The following is a 14348-nucleotide window of genomic DNA, read 5'->3' as shown; positions in this document are numbered from 1 at the left end:
CTTATTCAGTCTACGCATTTTACATCATTATTCCAAATACACAAAATGGTAAGGAATCATAACCTTCACATGTCATTCCGATATTAAAAAATGAATGTACCTGGTTGGCAAACTGTGCCCATTATCTTATCAATCGTCAGAAAAAGCACAACTGAATTTGAAGTACACTACAGTGCATTTCAGCAGTACAAAAAATACATGACGATTCAGTGACACCTACATACTGGCAATTCATATCTCTCAAATGGTATGTTGCCAATCATTTGGACAGTTATCTCAATAACATTTAAAATACATTTTCATTTAAATTTCTTTAATGACAGTATGAATAAAAGTGAAAATTCAGTATCAGCACAGATAAGACATTTTAATATTTTTTGTATTATTCATCTTCATCATCATCAATACTGATTTATGTCAGATTTTCCATTTAAAGGTTTAAAACGTTTAAGATTAATTTGGCCTTGTGCCAGCACGGGCTCTTGCTCCATAACCACCCCATAAGGAATTAAGACGTTAAATTAGCTTTCTCTCTCCCCATATTCCTTTCTCTTTTCTACACTTCCCTCTACCTAGATTCCCACCTGGTCTAGGAATTTATCTAGGACCTCTGTAGTACAACATTTTCAGGCCCTGCCTACTGTAACTGCTGGCATTTATCTATCAGACCCTTCCTGCTGTAACTGCTGGCATTTATCTATCAGGCCCTTCTTACTGTAACTGCTGGCATTTATCTATCAGACCCTTCCTACTGTAACTGCTGGCATTTATCTATCAGACCCTTCCTACTGTAACTGCTGGCATTTATCTATCAGACCCTTCCTGCTGTAACTGCTGGCATTTATCTATCAGGCCCTTCTTACTGTAACTGCTGGCATTTATCTATCAGACCCTTCCTACTGTAACTGCTGGCATTTATCTATTAGACCCTTCCTACTGTAACTGCTGGCATTTATCTATCAGACCCTTCCTACTGTAACTGCTGGCATTTATCTATCAGGCCCTTCCTACTGTAACTGCTGGCATTTATCTATCAGACACTTCCTACTGTAACTGCTGGCATTTATCTATCAGGCCCTTCCTACTGTAACTGCTGGCATTTATCTATCAGACCCTTCCTACTGTAACTGCTGGCATTTATCTATCAGACCCTTCCTACTGTAACTGCTGGCATTTATCTATCAGACACTTCCTACTGTAACTGCTGGCATTTATCTATCAGACTCTTCCTACTGTAACTGCTGGCATTTATCTATCAGACCCTTCCTACTGTAACTGCTGGCATTTATCTATCAGACCCTTCCTACTATAACTGCTGGCATTTATCTATCAGACACTTCCTACTGTAACTGCTGGCATTTATCTATCAGGCCCTTCCTACTGTAACTGCTGGCATTTATCTATCAGACCCTTCCTACTGTAACTGCTGGCATTTATCTATCAGACCCTTCCTACTGTAACTGCTGGCATTTATCTATCAGGCCCTTCCTGCTGTAACTGCTGGCATTTATCTATCAGGTCCTTCCTGCTGTAACTGCTGGCATTTATCTATCAGGCCATTCCTCCTGTAACTGCTGGCATTTATCTATCAGGCCCTTCCTCCTGTAACCGCTGGCATTTATCTATCAGGCCCTTCCTGCTGTAATTGCTGGCATTTATCTATCAGGCCCTTCCTCCTGTAACCGCTGACATTTATCTATCAGGCCCTTCCTGCTGTAATTGCTGGCATTTATCTATCAGGCCCTTCCTACTGTAACTGCTGGCATTTATCTATCAGGCCCTTCCTGCTGTAATTGCTGGCATTTATCTATCAGGCCCTTCCTCCTGTAACCGCTGACATTTATCTATCAGGCCCTTCCTGCTGTAATTGCTGGCATTTATCTATCAGGCCCTTCCTCCTGTAACCGCTGACATTTATCTATCAGGCCCTTCCTGCTGTAATTGCTGGCATTTATCTATCAGGCCCTTCCTGCTGTAATTGCTGGCATTTATCTATCAGGCCCTTCCTCCTGTAACCGCTGGCATTTATCTATCAGGCCCTTCCTGCTGTAATTGCTGGCATTTATCTATCAGGCCCTTCCTCCTGTAACCGCTGACATTTATCTATCAGGCCCTTCCTGCTGTAATTGCTGGCATTTATCTATCAGGCCCTTCCTGCTGTAACTGCTGGCATTTATCTATCAGGCCCTTCCTCCTGTAACCGCTGACATTTATCTATCAGGCCCTTCCTGCTGTAATTGCTGGCATTTATCTATCAGGCCCTTCCTACTGTAACTGCTGGCATTTATCTATCAGGCCCTTCCTCCTGTAACTGCTGGCATTTATCTATCAGGCCCTTCCTCCTGTAACCGCTGGCATTTATCTATCAGGACCTTCCTATTATAATTGCTGGGATTTATCTATATGTTCTTTACTTGTAATGGATTCACTTCACTTCATTACCATTTCCAGTCACTGTCGTGATAACATGTCACATATGCTTCATTACCATATTTAAATATAATCATTACCACATTACAGTTTATCCTTAACAATATTAAAATCGATTGACATGACTGACTGCTGTACTTATTATATAAGATTCTAATCATTTCCATTATCGGCTGTGCTCAATAACATGTGTAATTTACCATGTCTCAAGTCATACTGATCCTAAAGAACTGTTTACGAATCTCTGTCTCTCTCTCTCTCTCTCTCTCTCTCTCTCTCTCTCTCTCTCTCTCTCTCTCTCTCTCAAAACAGTTTGTTCAACCATACATGACTTCTCGTTTGAGTTGATATTATATTTGAGTCGATGGTATATTTACCATAATATTTAAGGCGATAATGTATCATAATATTCACAATTTTCCATAACAACTCAGTAAAACTAGAGTTCAAATATTTACCTTGAAGTATATCTTACCACCCACGCTGGGAATAGATTAGCACCTTCACATATTTTGTTAAAAGCTTTGGTTTTTCTTCACAATGAACCCAATAAAGCAGTGGTTCTTAACCAGGGGTGCTCGCCCCCCTTAGGGAGGGCGAAGCCGGTTCCTAAGGGATGCGAGGATGCCTATGAATAATTAAAGCTAAATATATTTTTATATACGCATGTCATTTTTTTCTGCAAAAAATAAAAATAAAATAAAACAAAAAAAAATAAAACAAAATAAATAATAATAATACTACACATCATATCACCTTTGTATTTTAGCTTTTTATATTTCAGCAATTCAGGGGGTGAGAGAACTGACTGCTGATTTGAAAGGGGTGCATACATTGAAAAAGGTTAAGAACCACTGCTTTACAGGCTCAAAAAAAAGTGAATTCGAGATTTTCTTTGTTTTTCCATCAATAATGTTTGTAGTCCTCCGTCTAAAATATAATTAGGGAGTACGCATGCGCCCTAATTACTGAACAAATAAAAGAGAAAAAAAGAAAGAGTACTGTCTAGCACCACCTGATGGGAAGAGGCATTCCAATAAGTTTATACAACAACCTTCCAGAGACGAGGTAAAAAAAACCCATATACTGTACAATAACTGCCTCACATATGCCAGAAACTCAATCATTATACACACCAACCTACAGTACTGCAGCACTGTGTTTGCTAAAGCTGTCTTATCCTACATTAGATTCAAAGCAAATAGGTTATTGCTTAACGAGTCCCCTGTAGCATGGGGTAAAGTCCCAAGCCACTGGGGATGAAGCTCTAGACCTACTGAAATGCATTACAACCTATACTGAGTACTCAGCAGTGAGAAACCAGGTGAATGGGCCCCCTGCGTGAAAAAGCACCTAAATTATGGGAAACCTTGGTCAGGGTTCCTTCTGGGATTCTATGTCCTATCAGCGTTTATATCTACAATTGGCACTTGTTGCTAGGAATCCTCAGAGGACAGGATTGTTAATCCTTTACAATGAAAAGCATAGATTATATATATAATTAAATATATGCCAATGGCATCTTGGTGGTTCAACAGCAGGGTCTGCACAGATGCAGAATGCTGCTTAGAAAGTCGAGTTTTCACTCGTGAAATGCAATACAATGCGCACCTTAGTAGATTTGTACTTTTTTATTTCAAGGCAAACCATGAGTTTCGGTTGCTATATGAACTCAAGGCTTCTCTGGCAACCACGTCATCCTGAGTTGTAAAATGGCACTGCAGAGAAGATTTTTTAAAAAAAATATCTATGTCCTGAGGAAATGAGCTTTTGGCAGCAACAGCGGAATGCTTTTAAAAGCACAAGATATGGCAACACTTTCCGTAGAGATAAAATATGAAGCTCTCCTTACCAGTTTGAAAAATGTTACTTGAAGTTTCAGAAGTTTCAGCTGCAAATTTAAATCTAGTCTGATTCTGCAAAAAATACTTCAGCTGGAGACTGAGTCTAGGCTGGTTCTACAGAAAACTTCAGCTTCAAAGTAAGTCTAGTCTGATTCTGCAAAAAATACTTCAGCTCCAACTAAGTCTAGGCTGGTTCTACAGAAAACTTCAGCTTCAAAGTAAGTCTAGTCTGATTCTGCAAAAAATACTTCAGCTCCAACTAAGTCTAGGCTGGTTCTACAGAAAACTTCAGCTTCAAAGTAAGTCTAGTCTGGTTCTACAAAAAGTACGTCAGCTTCAAAATAAGTCTAGTCTGGTTCTACAAAAAATAAAAAAAATACTTCGGCTTCAATGTACTAAGTTTAGTTTGGTTCTACAAAAAAAATTGCACCTGCACACTAAGTCTTGTCTGGCTCTACAAACAATTTCAGCTGCAAACTAAGTCTAGTCTGGTTCTACAAACAATTTCAGCTGGAAAGTAAGCCTAGTCAGGTTCTACAGAAAATCACGTTGACTCTTTAACAGAGCAAGTATTGACTTAGCTCAAACACTAAGGAAGATTAGCTTGAATCTAAGTGAGCATAGGCAGGATTTAAACTGATCTAAAACTAACCTGGAGTTAATGTCCCAATTGTTGACTTACTTATCACCAACATTCGACACTTTTCTCGTTACCTTTTCATGGCGTAATGACTACATTTGTCAGCAACAAGTTAACTCTGTAAATAAACAGTACATCTTCACTACATATCTATACTCTCAGAAAATACTGCTACGAATTGCACTGCTACATTACTCTGAAGACACTGAATGCAGTTACACATACCGGCATTTGTTGATAACTTTCGGTGACATATACTTTGTAAATAAATGAGATGGGTATTCTCTAGCTCTGAATACAATTCTAAAGCTTGGCGTAATAGTCTTCCCACAAGAACTTGGTGTCGCCCAAAAGAGCAACCAAGTCCCTGTTGTAGGGATCGTAAAATTTCCTGAGAACCTCAGCAGTCTTGTTTAACATCTTGCCTACATTCCCCTTCTTCCTGTTTTTGTTCTGGACGGGGGCCATGTTCACCAAATCTTCTTCGTCTTCAGACAGCCCTCCTGAAATGAAATGAGTCATGGCTTGAAATGTACCGTTCAAGAAAGTAATGTTAACTTGGAATGGAATGTAGAATTTAGGCCAAAGGCCAAGCACTGGGACCTATGAGGTCATTCAGCACTGGAAAGGAAATTGAGAGTAGGTATGTCTGAAGGGTGTAACAGAAGGAGAACCTCATTCAGCACTGGAAAGGAAATTGAGAGTAGGTATGTCTGAAGGGTGTAACAGAAGGAGAACCTCGCAGATGCACTATGAAATAATTGTCAGGAGAGAGTGGATAGCAAGATGGAAGAAAGATATGAACGGAGGTACAGTAAAAGGAATGAAAGGGGTTGCAGCTTGGGGCCGAAGGGACACTGCAAAGAACCTTTCGTAATGCCTGCAGTGTACCATGTGAGGTGCACTGACAGCACTACCACCTAAGGGGGGTATTAACTTGGTGTGCAACATTCACGCAAATAATACTATTGTGGACTGTACTATCCAAGAAAATAATACTTTAACGGATTGTAACAGTCAAGACAATAGTACTAACTATGAGTGTCATAACAAAATAGTAACCTACTAACTTTGATTGCACCATTCAAAAAAACAGTACTACTAGCATTGCATCAAGGAAGAATATATTTAAACATACTTAAATATCATTAAAAACGTTAACTGTTCTTAAAAGTCTTAAATACTATTAAAACTAAATATGTATAATATGATCTTTTTACATATCGAAATAATACTACAGACACTTGGGAATGTCCCGCCATTTAGCGACGCTACGTAAATCATTTTCATTCCAGTCCAGTTCTTGAAAATGTGAGGGGGTTATAAATACTTCAAACGGAAGACACTCACGCAATCCAAGATGTGCATAAATGGATGCCATTGTGGCTGTTATATCCTGATGGTAATCCTCCATCCGAATGACCAGAACCTGATCCTCTGGGAAAACATTCAACCAGTCCCGAAGGAAGATGTTGTACATCCCGTTGTACAGACGGACCTCCTGTTGAGATAGAATAGGGTAAGTTTGCCTTGAATGAATAGGGCTGAGGATATTAAAATAGAGTGGTATATTTTTACCTTCACAGCCTGTCACAGTTGTCTGAGTTTATCTAAAATGTTTTCAAGGAAATGACCACTGGCAGATTTAAGTATGTTTGGAAAACTGACAGAAGTATTTTATTGCCCATAAAGTACCAAATACAGGGTACTGTCTTGTGTGCATGCAATCTTTGAAGCTTCCATTACTTGGTAGATCATACTGCAACATCTTGTGAGTACAAGTTCTTCATGAATGCTTGGAAGTTTAAAATTTCCATTTCTGAGTAATCTCAAACACTCAGTACTTACAAGGCCATATACTACAATACATGTTGTAAAATCAGTTTTTCTTATTTTGATTATTGGGGAATGCAATGTCCCATTTCTGAAAAAGACTGAAGCTCAAAGTACTTACCAGATCAGACTGCAATATCCAGTGGTAAGATCAGTTTTTCTTTTTGTGATTGTTGGGAAATGCAATGTCCCACTTCTGAAAAAGACTGATGTTCAAAGTACTTGCCAGATCATACTGCAATATCCTGTAGTAAGATCTGTTCTTTTTGTGATTGTTGGGGAATGCAATGCCCCACTTCTGAAGAAGACTGAAATTCAAAGTAAGTACCAGATCATACTGCAATATCGTGTTGTAAGATCAGTTTTCTTATTTTGATTATTGGGGAATAATATGTCCCATTTCTGAAAAAGACTGGAGCTCAAAGCACGTACCAGATCATACTGCAGTGTTTTGTTGCAAGATCAGCTTTTCTTTTTGTGATTATTGGGGAATACAATGTCCCCATTTCTGAAAAGACTGAAGCTTAAAGTACGTACCAGATCATACTGCAATGTTTTGTTGTATGCACAGGTCCTTTCTGAATACCGAGAGGTACAAAGCTCCCATTTCTGAATTGAAGACTGGACAGCTATGTCAAAGTTTTCAGGAGATATATCCGGCTTCTTGGTGAAGAAGGCGTAGCTGGAGTATAGCCTGGAAATCACGGAAAAATGAAAATGACTAGAGTAACACGGGTCTTAAACTGGCTTCTTTTTCCACAATATTTTCACTGATCTGCAAACAACATGGCATGAACCCCACAGCTACAAAATTACTATTAGACTCTCCATACTCGGAATTTATTTCATTCGTAACTCAGAACTATGCGTGGAAATCTTGTATTGGTTCTTTCTTGTAAGACAATCATTCATCCCATATTTATCTTATTACGAAAGTTTTACATTAAAACTACAACAAGTATGAGTACATCAAACTGTAGTACTACATCATCACTGTTTGACATGCTTAGTACTGGGTTAGCACTATTTCTAGATTTGTTAAAAATTATCACTTCTCTAGCTACTCCTGATTTCATGGGCTGCCACAGAGCAAGAGCCTGTGCCAGCATAAGGCTAGCTCAATCAGCAACTAACTGACCTTATCTACTAAGTTCATTTCTTAGCTCTGCTATGAAAGTAAGCCTCAGATAACAAGCCTAGCCATTCAATCTTACCTGGATGCTGGTTCCCTTATAACAGCAATGATCCGAGACTTTGGCAGCACAGCGTGTATGATGTCAGCCGTAGTTACAGGTAGGACAACACCAGGCTGTATGCTGAACAGCTGTCTGTACAGCGTCCTTTCGACGTCAGTGTAATCACCTTTAGAAGTTGCGTTTGAGAAGCAACACCCTTCGAAATCTCTGCTACGGTTCTGCTTGGTGTCAGCCTCTGCCAAAGACCCGGTTTCAGAGCTTCTGATCTGACGACTGAATCCTTCTCTTTTGTTGAAGAAGAGCTGTAGGACCTTCTTAGTGGAGTTTTTGTTGAGGGTTGAGTACATGTAGTTCATTGTGGGGCTCCCGTCCCACAGGGTGGAGGTGCTCCCGTCACCTGTGATCTTCTGGTGGAGTGGGAGACCTGGAATAGACGAGTTGATCCAGTGGGCTTCGATGTCAACTGCTGCTGTGGTGAACAAGTCCAGGTACTCCAGAAATGTGATGGGTCTTGGAGAATACGGCTGACCTGTAGGAATTAGTTACTGGTTAGGTATGCAGCAATAACCCAACATTCCAGTTAGTTGTACTGCAATTCTCATAGGAAAATGCTTCATTCTTGCAAGGAGGACCTAAGAAATGTCCCCTTCACTTAAACATAAACACTTTCACAAAGACACTACAAAGTTTCATTTTCCTAACATAGTTAACAGATGATTTCCCTTTTCATTTGAATTTAATTACTCTAATGAATTCCTGTTTATAAAATAAACTCTATTTCACCAATGCAAAACAAAGAAAAAACACAGAAAAAATAAAAATCCAAAAACAGGCTTGCACCAGGTAGTCATCATCCTCTGACCAAGCAGTACAGAGCTACAGGCTGCTCTGGGAGAAAAAGAAGCTGTACTAGCACTTCGCATGTTAATCTAACAACAACAACACCAACCCACACCCATAACCCCCAAAAATACAAACCTTATGCAGACTAGTCCTAAAGTGCCATTTTCACCCTCTAACCAAGTAGTACAGAGCTACAGTTCATGATTCTGAGTGTCAGTGTTACCCTCTGACCAAGCAGTACAGAGCTACAAACAAGATGCTCTGGGAGCAAAGGAACCAGTGCCAGAACATAGCTGGGTTAATCCGACAACAACCACCATAACATCAACCTCCAACCCGAAGTCCATCTTAAACTCACCGTATCTCCTTCGAGTCCACCAATGGGGTCCTTTGAGTAGAGTTCCAGCCACGTCTGGATGCATGTTGATTCTCTGGAAGACGTCTGTCGTGGCGCATTTCGGCTGGCCAATCAGGAAGAAGTAGGGGAGGCAGCGGAGCACGTAGCTTCGCTTGCTGTAGTGTTGGTGACTGGAAAGGATTATTTTTGTTTAGACAAATATATGCTAGTTAGTTTTCTGAAAAGAAAACTATTGTGCCGGCTTTGTTTGTCCGTCCGCACTTTTTCTGTCCGCCCTCAGATCTTAAAAACTAACTTTAACCTTAAATAGCATAAAAACTACTGAGGCTAGAGGGCTGCAATTTGGTATGTTTGATGAGTGGAGGGTGGATGATCAACATACCAATTTGTAGCCACGTAAAATAAGTCTAATCCTTCGGGCCAGCCCTAGGAGAGCTGTTAATCAGCTCAGTGGTCTGGTAAAACTAAGCTATACTTACTTTTTTTTTGCAGCCCTCTAGCCTCGGTAGTTTTCAAGCTCTGAGGGTAGACAGAAAAAGTGTGGACGGACAGACAAAGCCATCGCAATAGCTTTCTTTTCAGAAAAATAAAAGTTCCCAAATTTCAATTAATACAACAGCCGCCAAATCATACTTCCAAATTCTGCTTCTGGTATAAACTGCATCTCAATTTGCAAATAATTATGCAACAGATCTCTTTCTTTCTGTTTACACACCCCGCATATACATCCAGATCACTGTGGTGACATCTGTTGCACTGAGAGATCAACAGACTAAAGATTATTAAACAAGTAAGAAGTCTCCTCAGCGCAATCGAGTTTTCTGTACAGCGTACAATCGAGGCCATCGAAAATAGATCTATCTTTCGGTAATCTCGGTATAATGCCGTAGGAGCCGAGGCCCATGAAACTTTAACCACGGCCCGGTGGTGGCCTCGTCTATATCGTTGCCACACGCACGATTATGGCTAATTTTAACCTTAAATAAAATAAAAACTACTGAGGCTAGAGGGCTGCAATTAGGTACGCTTGATGATCGGAGGGTGGATGATCAACATACCAATTTGCAGCCCTCTAGCCTCAGTAGTTTTTAAGGTCTGAGGGTGGACAGAAAAAGTGCAGACAGAATAAAGTGCGGCCGGACAGACAAAGCCGGCACAATAGTTTTCTTTTACGGAAAACTTAAACTGTCTATCACCTTAAAACCAAACATTGCAAACAAGAAGAAACATCTTCTCCAGCTAGGTACCCACAAGACCCAGCGAATTATGCAGGCTCACACAAGCCTTTGTTTGCAGCGAGAGGACTGAAGTCTTATTACTTATGGAAGGGTGTACGGCTGAAAAGGTGCTGCGTGCAATGCGTAATTACTGACCAGAGCGAAAGGTCTGTCCACAAAGCGACTGCCTTTCGCATTGACCAGTTTGGTTGGTATCATCAGTACCTTCACATGCAATTCTTTTTACTCTACAGCAGTAAAGGAAAACTATAAGTTATAACTAAAGTAAAGGTGCCTGAGTTTTCACGGGGACTCAGAACAGGAATATTCAGGACTGTTCTTACTAATCTCTCTGGTTTTCCGATTTCTTATAACTGACCAGTATTTCAAAACACAGCCCTGTGTAGAACAGTTTTCTTTCAATCTACTAGCAAAATAACTGTAAAAATTCTGCAACTTGGCATATCAAAAAGTGCCTTTGCAGAGATATTTATAATGCAAATTCTTATATTAAGACATCAATACAACTATGTTTATGATACCTTTTCACAAATATGAAAACTACCATGCAATCACTCTGTCTCATTTATTCCAAGACTGCATCAAAATGCAACGACCACTGACCACATATACAGAGGCAAAGACTGCATATAATTGCAGAGTCTTTCTGCATGGGATAACAACAATGGCGACTCCTCACGAGAATATCTGTTATATTCTCTAGATCAGGGCCGTCCAACCACACCACGCCCGTGGGCCAAAAGTGGCCCGTTTGATTTTGAAAGTGGTTCGCCAGAGAAAAATAAGTAAAAGTATATTTCTCTTCTTTGTATCGTAAAATTTAGATTTACCGCTTATCCTGAAAGTAAATAAACTCTTGTTTGCCTCCTTTAAGATATATCTCTTTGAATTCCTCTGAAATAAGTCCTTGTCAATTTCTTATTCGTAAATTCTGAGTAATATATATATATATATATATATATATATATATATATATATATATATATATATATATATATATATATATATGTGTGTGTGTGTGTGTGTGTGTGTGTGTGTGTGTGTGTGTGTGTATTAGAAATATTAACACACAATTACGTGTGGAACAGAAATAAATTTCTGACTCGCATCAGGATCGAACCCAGGTCTTTTCAGCCGGAGTGCTGCCAACCGCTGGTATGTAAGCAATTAGCCTGCCCAGGTAATTCCTCGGGTACAGCTGTACTCAGGTTCCAACTTCTTTTATGACTTGTGTGGCCTGGTTGGCAGCACTCTGGTCTTTCATTTGCAAGACCTGGGTTCGATCCTGATGTGAGTCAGAAATTTTATATATATATATATATATATATATATATATATATATATATATATATATATATATATATATATATATATATATTGATTTCAGAAAATTTGGCTATAAAGCCTAGCACTGGGGCACTTCCACCCTCTCAGATCTTAAGACAGCCAAATGAGGGAGTTTGAGTGGTTGGACAGCACGATGGGAGAAAGGAAATGGGAACGGAGGTAGGGTAAAAGTCTTGAAGTGGGTGCAGCTAGGGGACGAAGGTACGCTAACAACACCCTTTAGTTATGCCTACAGTACACCACGTGAGGTACATTGACACTAACCACCTACGGGGACCAGGTAACATGACCTGACTAAAGGAGCCGTTATAAAGGTTCTGCAGCCGTTATCTTACATACTACTATAACTACTATTACTACTACAAACATTACAGATCAAAATAACAAAAGGAAAAACCGAATGAAGGAGCCGTCACAAAGGTTCTGCTAATAACTTTACAAATTACTACTACTACTACTACAGCTCTAATGTTTGTGCAATTCTTCGCGACAGAAATCTGATCGTCTAGACTGCAAACTGAAGCCTCCGTCCTCAAGTACTGCACCAAAATAAATAAATAAATAACAAACAAATAAACAGATAATCAAAATCGAAAGTCACGGCCTCTAGACCCACCCTGACTCACCTAACAAGGGCGGCTGCAGAAGCAGGCTTCAACAGACTTGCAAAGAGGTTGTCCCTTTTCACAGAGGCTCCCTGTCTGTCGTACCAACACGGATTCTTGAAATTCGGCAGGAATTCCAGACCGACGCCCTGGAATCGTGAATGTAGGAATTATTGAGTGGGTGGGAGTTTTTGGGAGGGAGGTGGAGAGGGGGGGGAAGGGACGGAGAGAAGGAGGGAAGGGGGAGGGATAGACTTAAAGATTGTATATTTAGAATGATTAGTAATGAAAGGATTCTACATAGTACATTGTGATTGTAGGAATAATATGAGATGGTAAAATAAATAGATAAATAAATAAGTAAATAAATAAATAAATATCTCTCTCTCTCTCTCTCTCTCTCTCTCTATATATATATATATATATATATATATATATATATATATATATATATATATATATATATATATATATATATATATATATATGTATATGTATATATATATATATATATTATATATGTATATATACATATATCATTGTATATACTATACATACACACACACACACACACACACTCACACACGAGAGAGCATACAAAACGCCCTCCAACACCAATGACCACTTGACTGAAATATTCGAGGAATGACATACTTTAAGCGAAAACACCGAATAAGGAAACCTCGTACACATACTCACATTGAAAAGGTCAACACTCTGCAACATCTCTTCTTGCAGTTCCTGTTTGGATTTCAGCCGCGCAGCCGGACGGAGTCTGCGCACTAGAAAAAAAAAAGAAGACATGCGCAGGCGTTACGTAACAATTGCAACAGCTAAATAAACACAGGGGAATGGGCTTAATGCTGAGATAAACTCCTAAGTGTGTGTGTGTGTGTGTGTGTGTATGTGTGTAAATATATATAAATTTATATACATATATATATATATATATATATATATATATATATATATATATATATATATATATATATATATATATATATATATATATATATATATATATATATATATATTTATATATAAATATAAGTATATATATATATATATATATATATATATATATATATATATATATGCAAAGGTATATATTTAATATACATACATATATTCATATACCTATCTATATATATATAAATGTGAATTATTTATATACATATATATGCGTGTGTGTGTGTGCGTGCGTGTGTAAGTATACGCAAGACTCTCTCACAGATGGTGGGTCATATAAGTAAGTAGGGTAAGTGAGAGTGAGATAGTAGCTATTAAGCCGTCTGAATGACTTCTGGGAACGCGTGAAAGATAACTAAGTGCCTGGCAAAAGACAGACTGAAGTTTAAAGTTGTAGGTCAAAGAAGAAGTGATGTTATTAGCAAAGATAAACATGAAGTTTAAGATGCAGTATTCAGAACAATGATTATCGTTTTGAAAATTGCAGTATATATGAAGCTAAAAAAAATTACAGTTATAATGAAGCTGAAAAATTATAGTCTGAAAAATTACAGTAATAATGAAGCTGAAAAATTACAGTAATGATGAAACTGTAAAATTACTGTAATAATGAAACTGAAAATTTAGTCTGAAAATTACAGTAATAATGAAGCTGAAACTTAGTCTGAAAAATTACAGTAACAATGAACCTGAAAAATTACAGTACTAATGAAGCTGAAAAATTACAGTAATGATGAAACTGTACAATTACAGTAATAATGAAACTGAAAAATTAGTCTGAAAAATTACAGTAATAATGAAGCTGAAAATTAGTCTGAAAAATTACAGTAACAATGAACCTGAAAAATTACAGTAATAACGAAACTGAAAAATTACAGTAATAATGAAGCTGAAGAATTAAGTAATAATGAAACTGAAAAATTACAGTAATAATGAAGCTGAAGAATTAAGTAATAATGAAGCTGAAAAATTAGTCTGAAATATTACAGTAATAATGAAGCTGAAAAGTTACGGTAATAATGAAGCTGAAAAATTAGTCTGAAAT

At 38.3% G+C, this 14348-nt stretch overlaps 1 protein-coding gene across 1 annotated transcript in view; it reads right to left on the bottom strand.

Moving 5' to 3' along the window:
• Positions 1–5075: 5075 nt before the first annotated feature.
• LOC136828127 (carbohydrate sulfotransferase 15-like) overlaps positions 5076–14348 on the bottom strand; it is a 43809-nt gene continuing 34536 nt past the window's right edge. Inside the window, exons 3-9 of the mRNA XM_067085925.1 lie at positions 13034–13116; positions 12356–12483; positions 9145–9314; positions 7962–8472; positions 7285–7441; positions 6265–6415; positions 5076–5417 (exon numbers count right to left, since the gene is read on the bottom strand). Coding sequence (XP_066942026.1) covers positions 5218–5417; positions 6265–6415; positions 7285–7441; positions 7962–8472; positions 9145–9314; positions 12356–12483; positions 13034–13116 — 1400 coding nt within the window. The 3' untranslated portion in view covers positions 5076–5217. The remainder of the gene's footprint in view (positions 5418–6264; positions 6416–7284; positions 7442–7961; positions 8473–9144; positions 9315–12355; positions 12484–13033; positions 13117–14348) is intronic.

This window comes from Macrobrachium rosenbergii, chromosome 42, assembly GCF_040412425.1.
Source record: "Macrobrachium rosenbergii isolate ZJJX-2024 chromosome 42, ASM4041242v1, whole genome shotgun sequence".
Lineage (NCBI taxonomy): Eukaryota > Metazoa > Arthropoda > Malacostraca > Decapoda > Palaemonidae > Macrobrachium > Macrobrachium rosenbergii.
The sequence above is the reverse complement of the archived record's forward strand: the minus strand, read 5'-3'. Positions and strand labels throughout refer to the sequence as shown.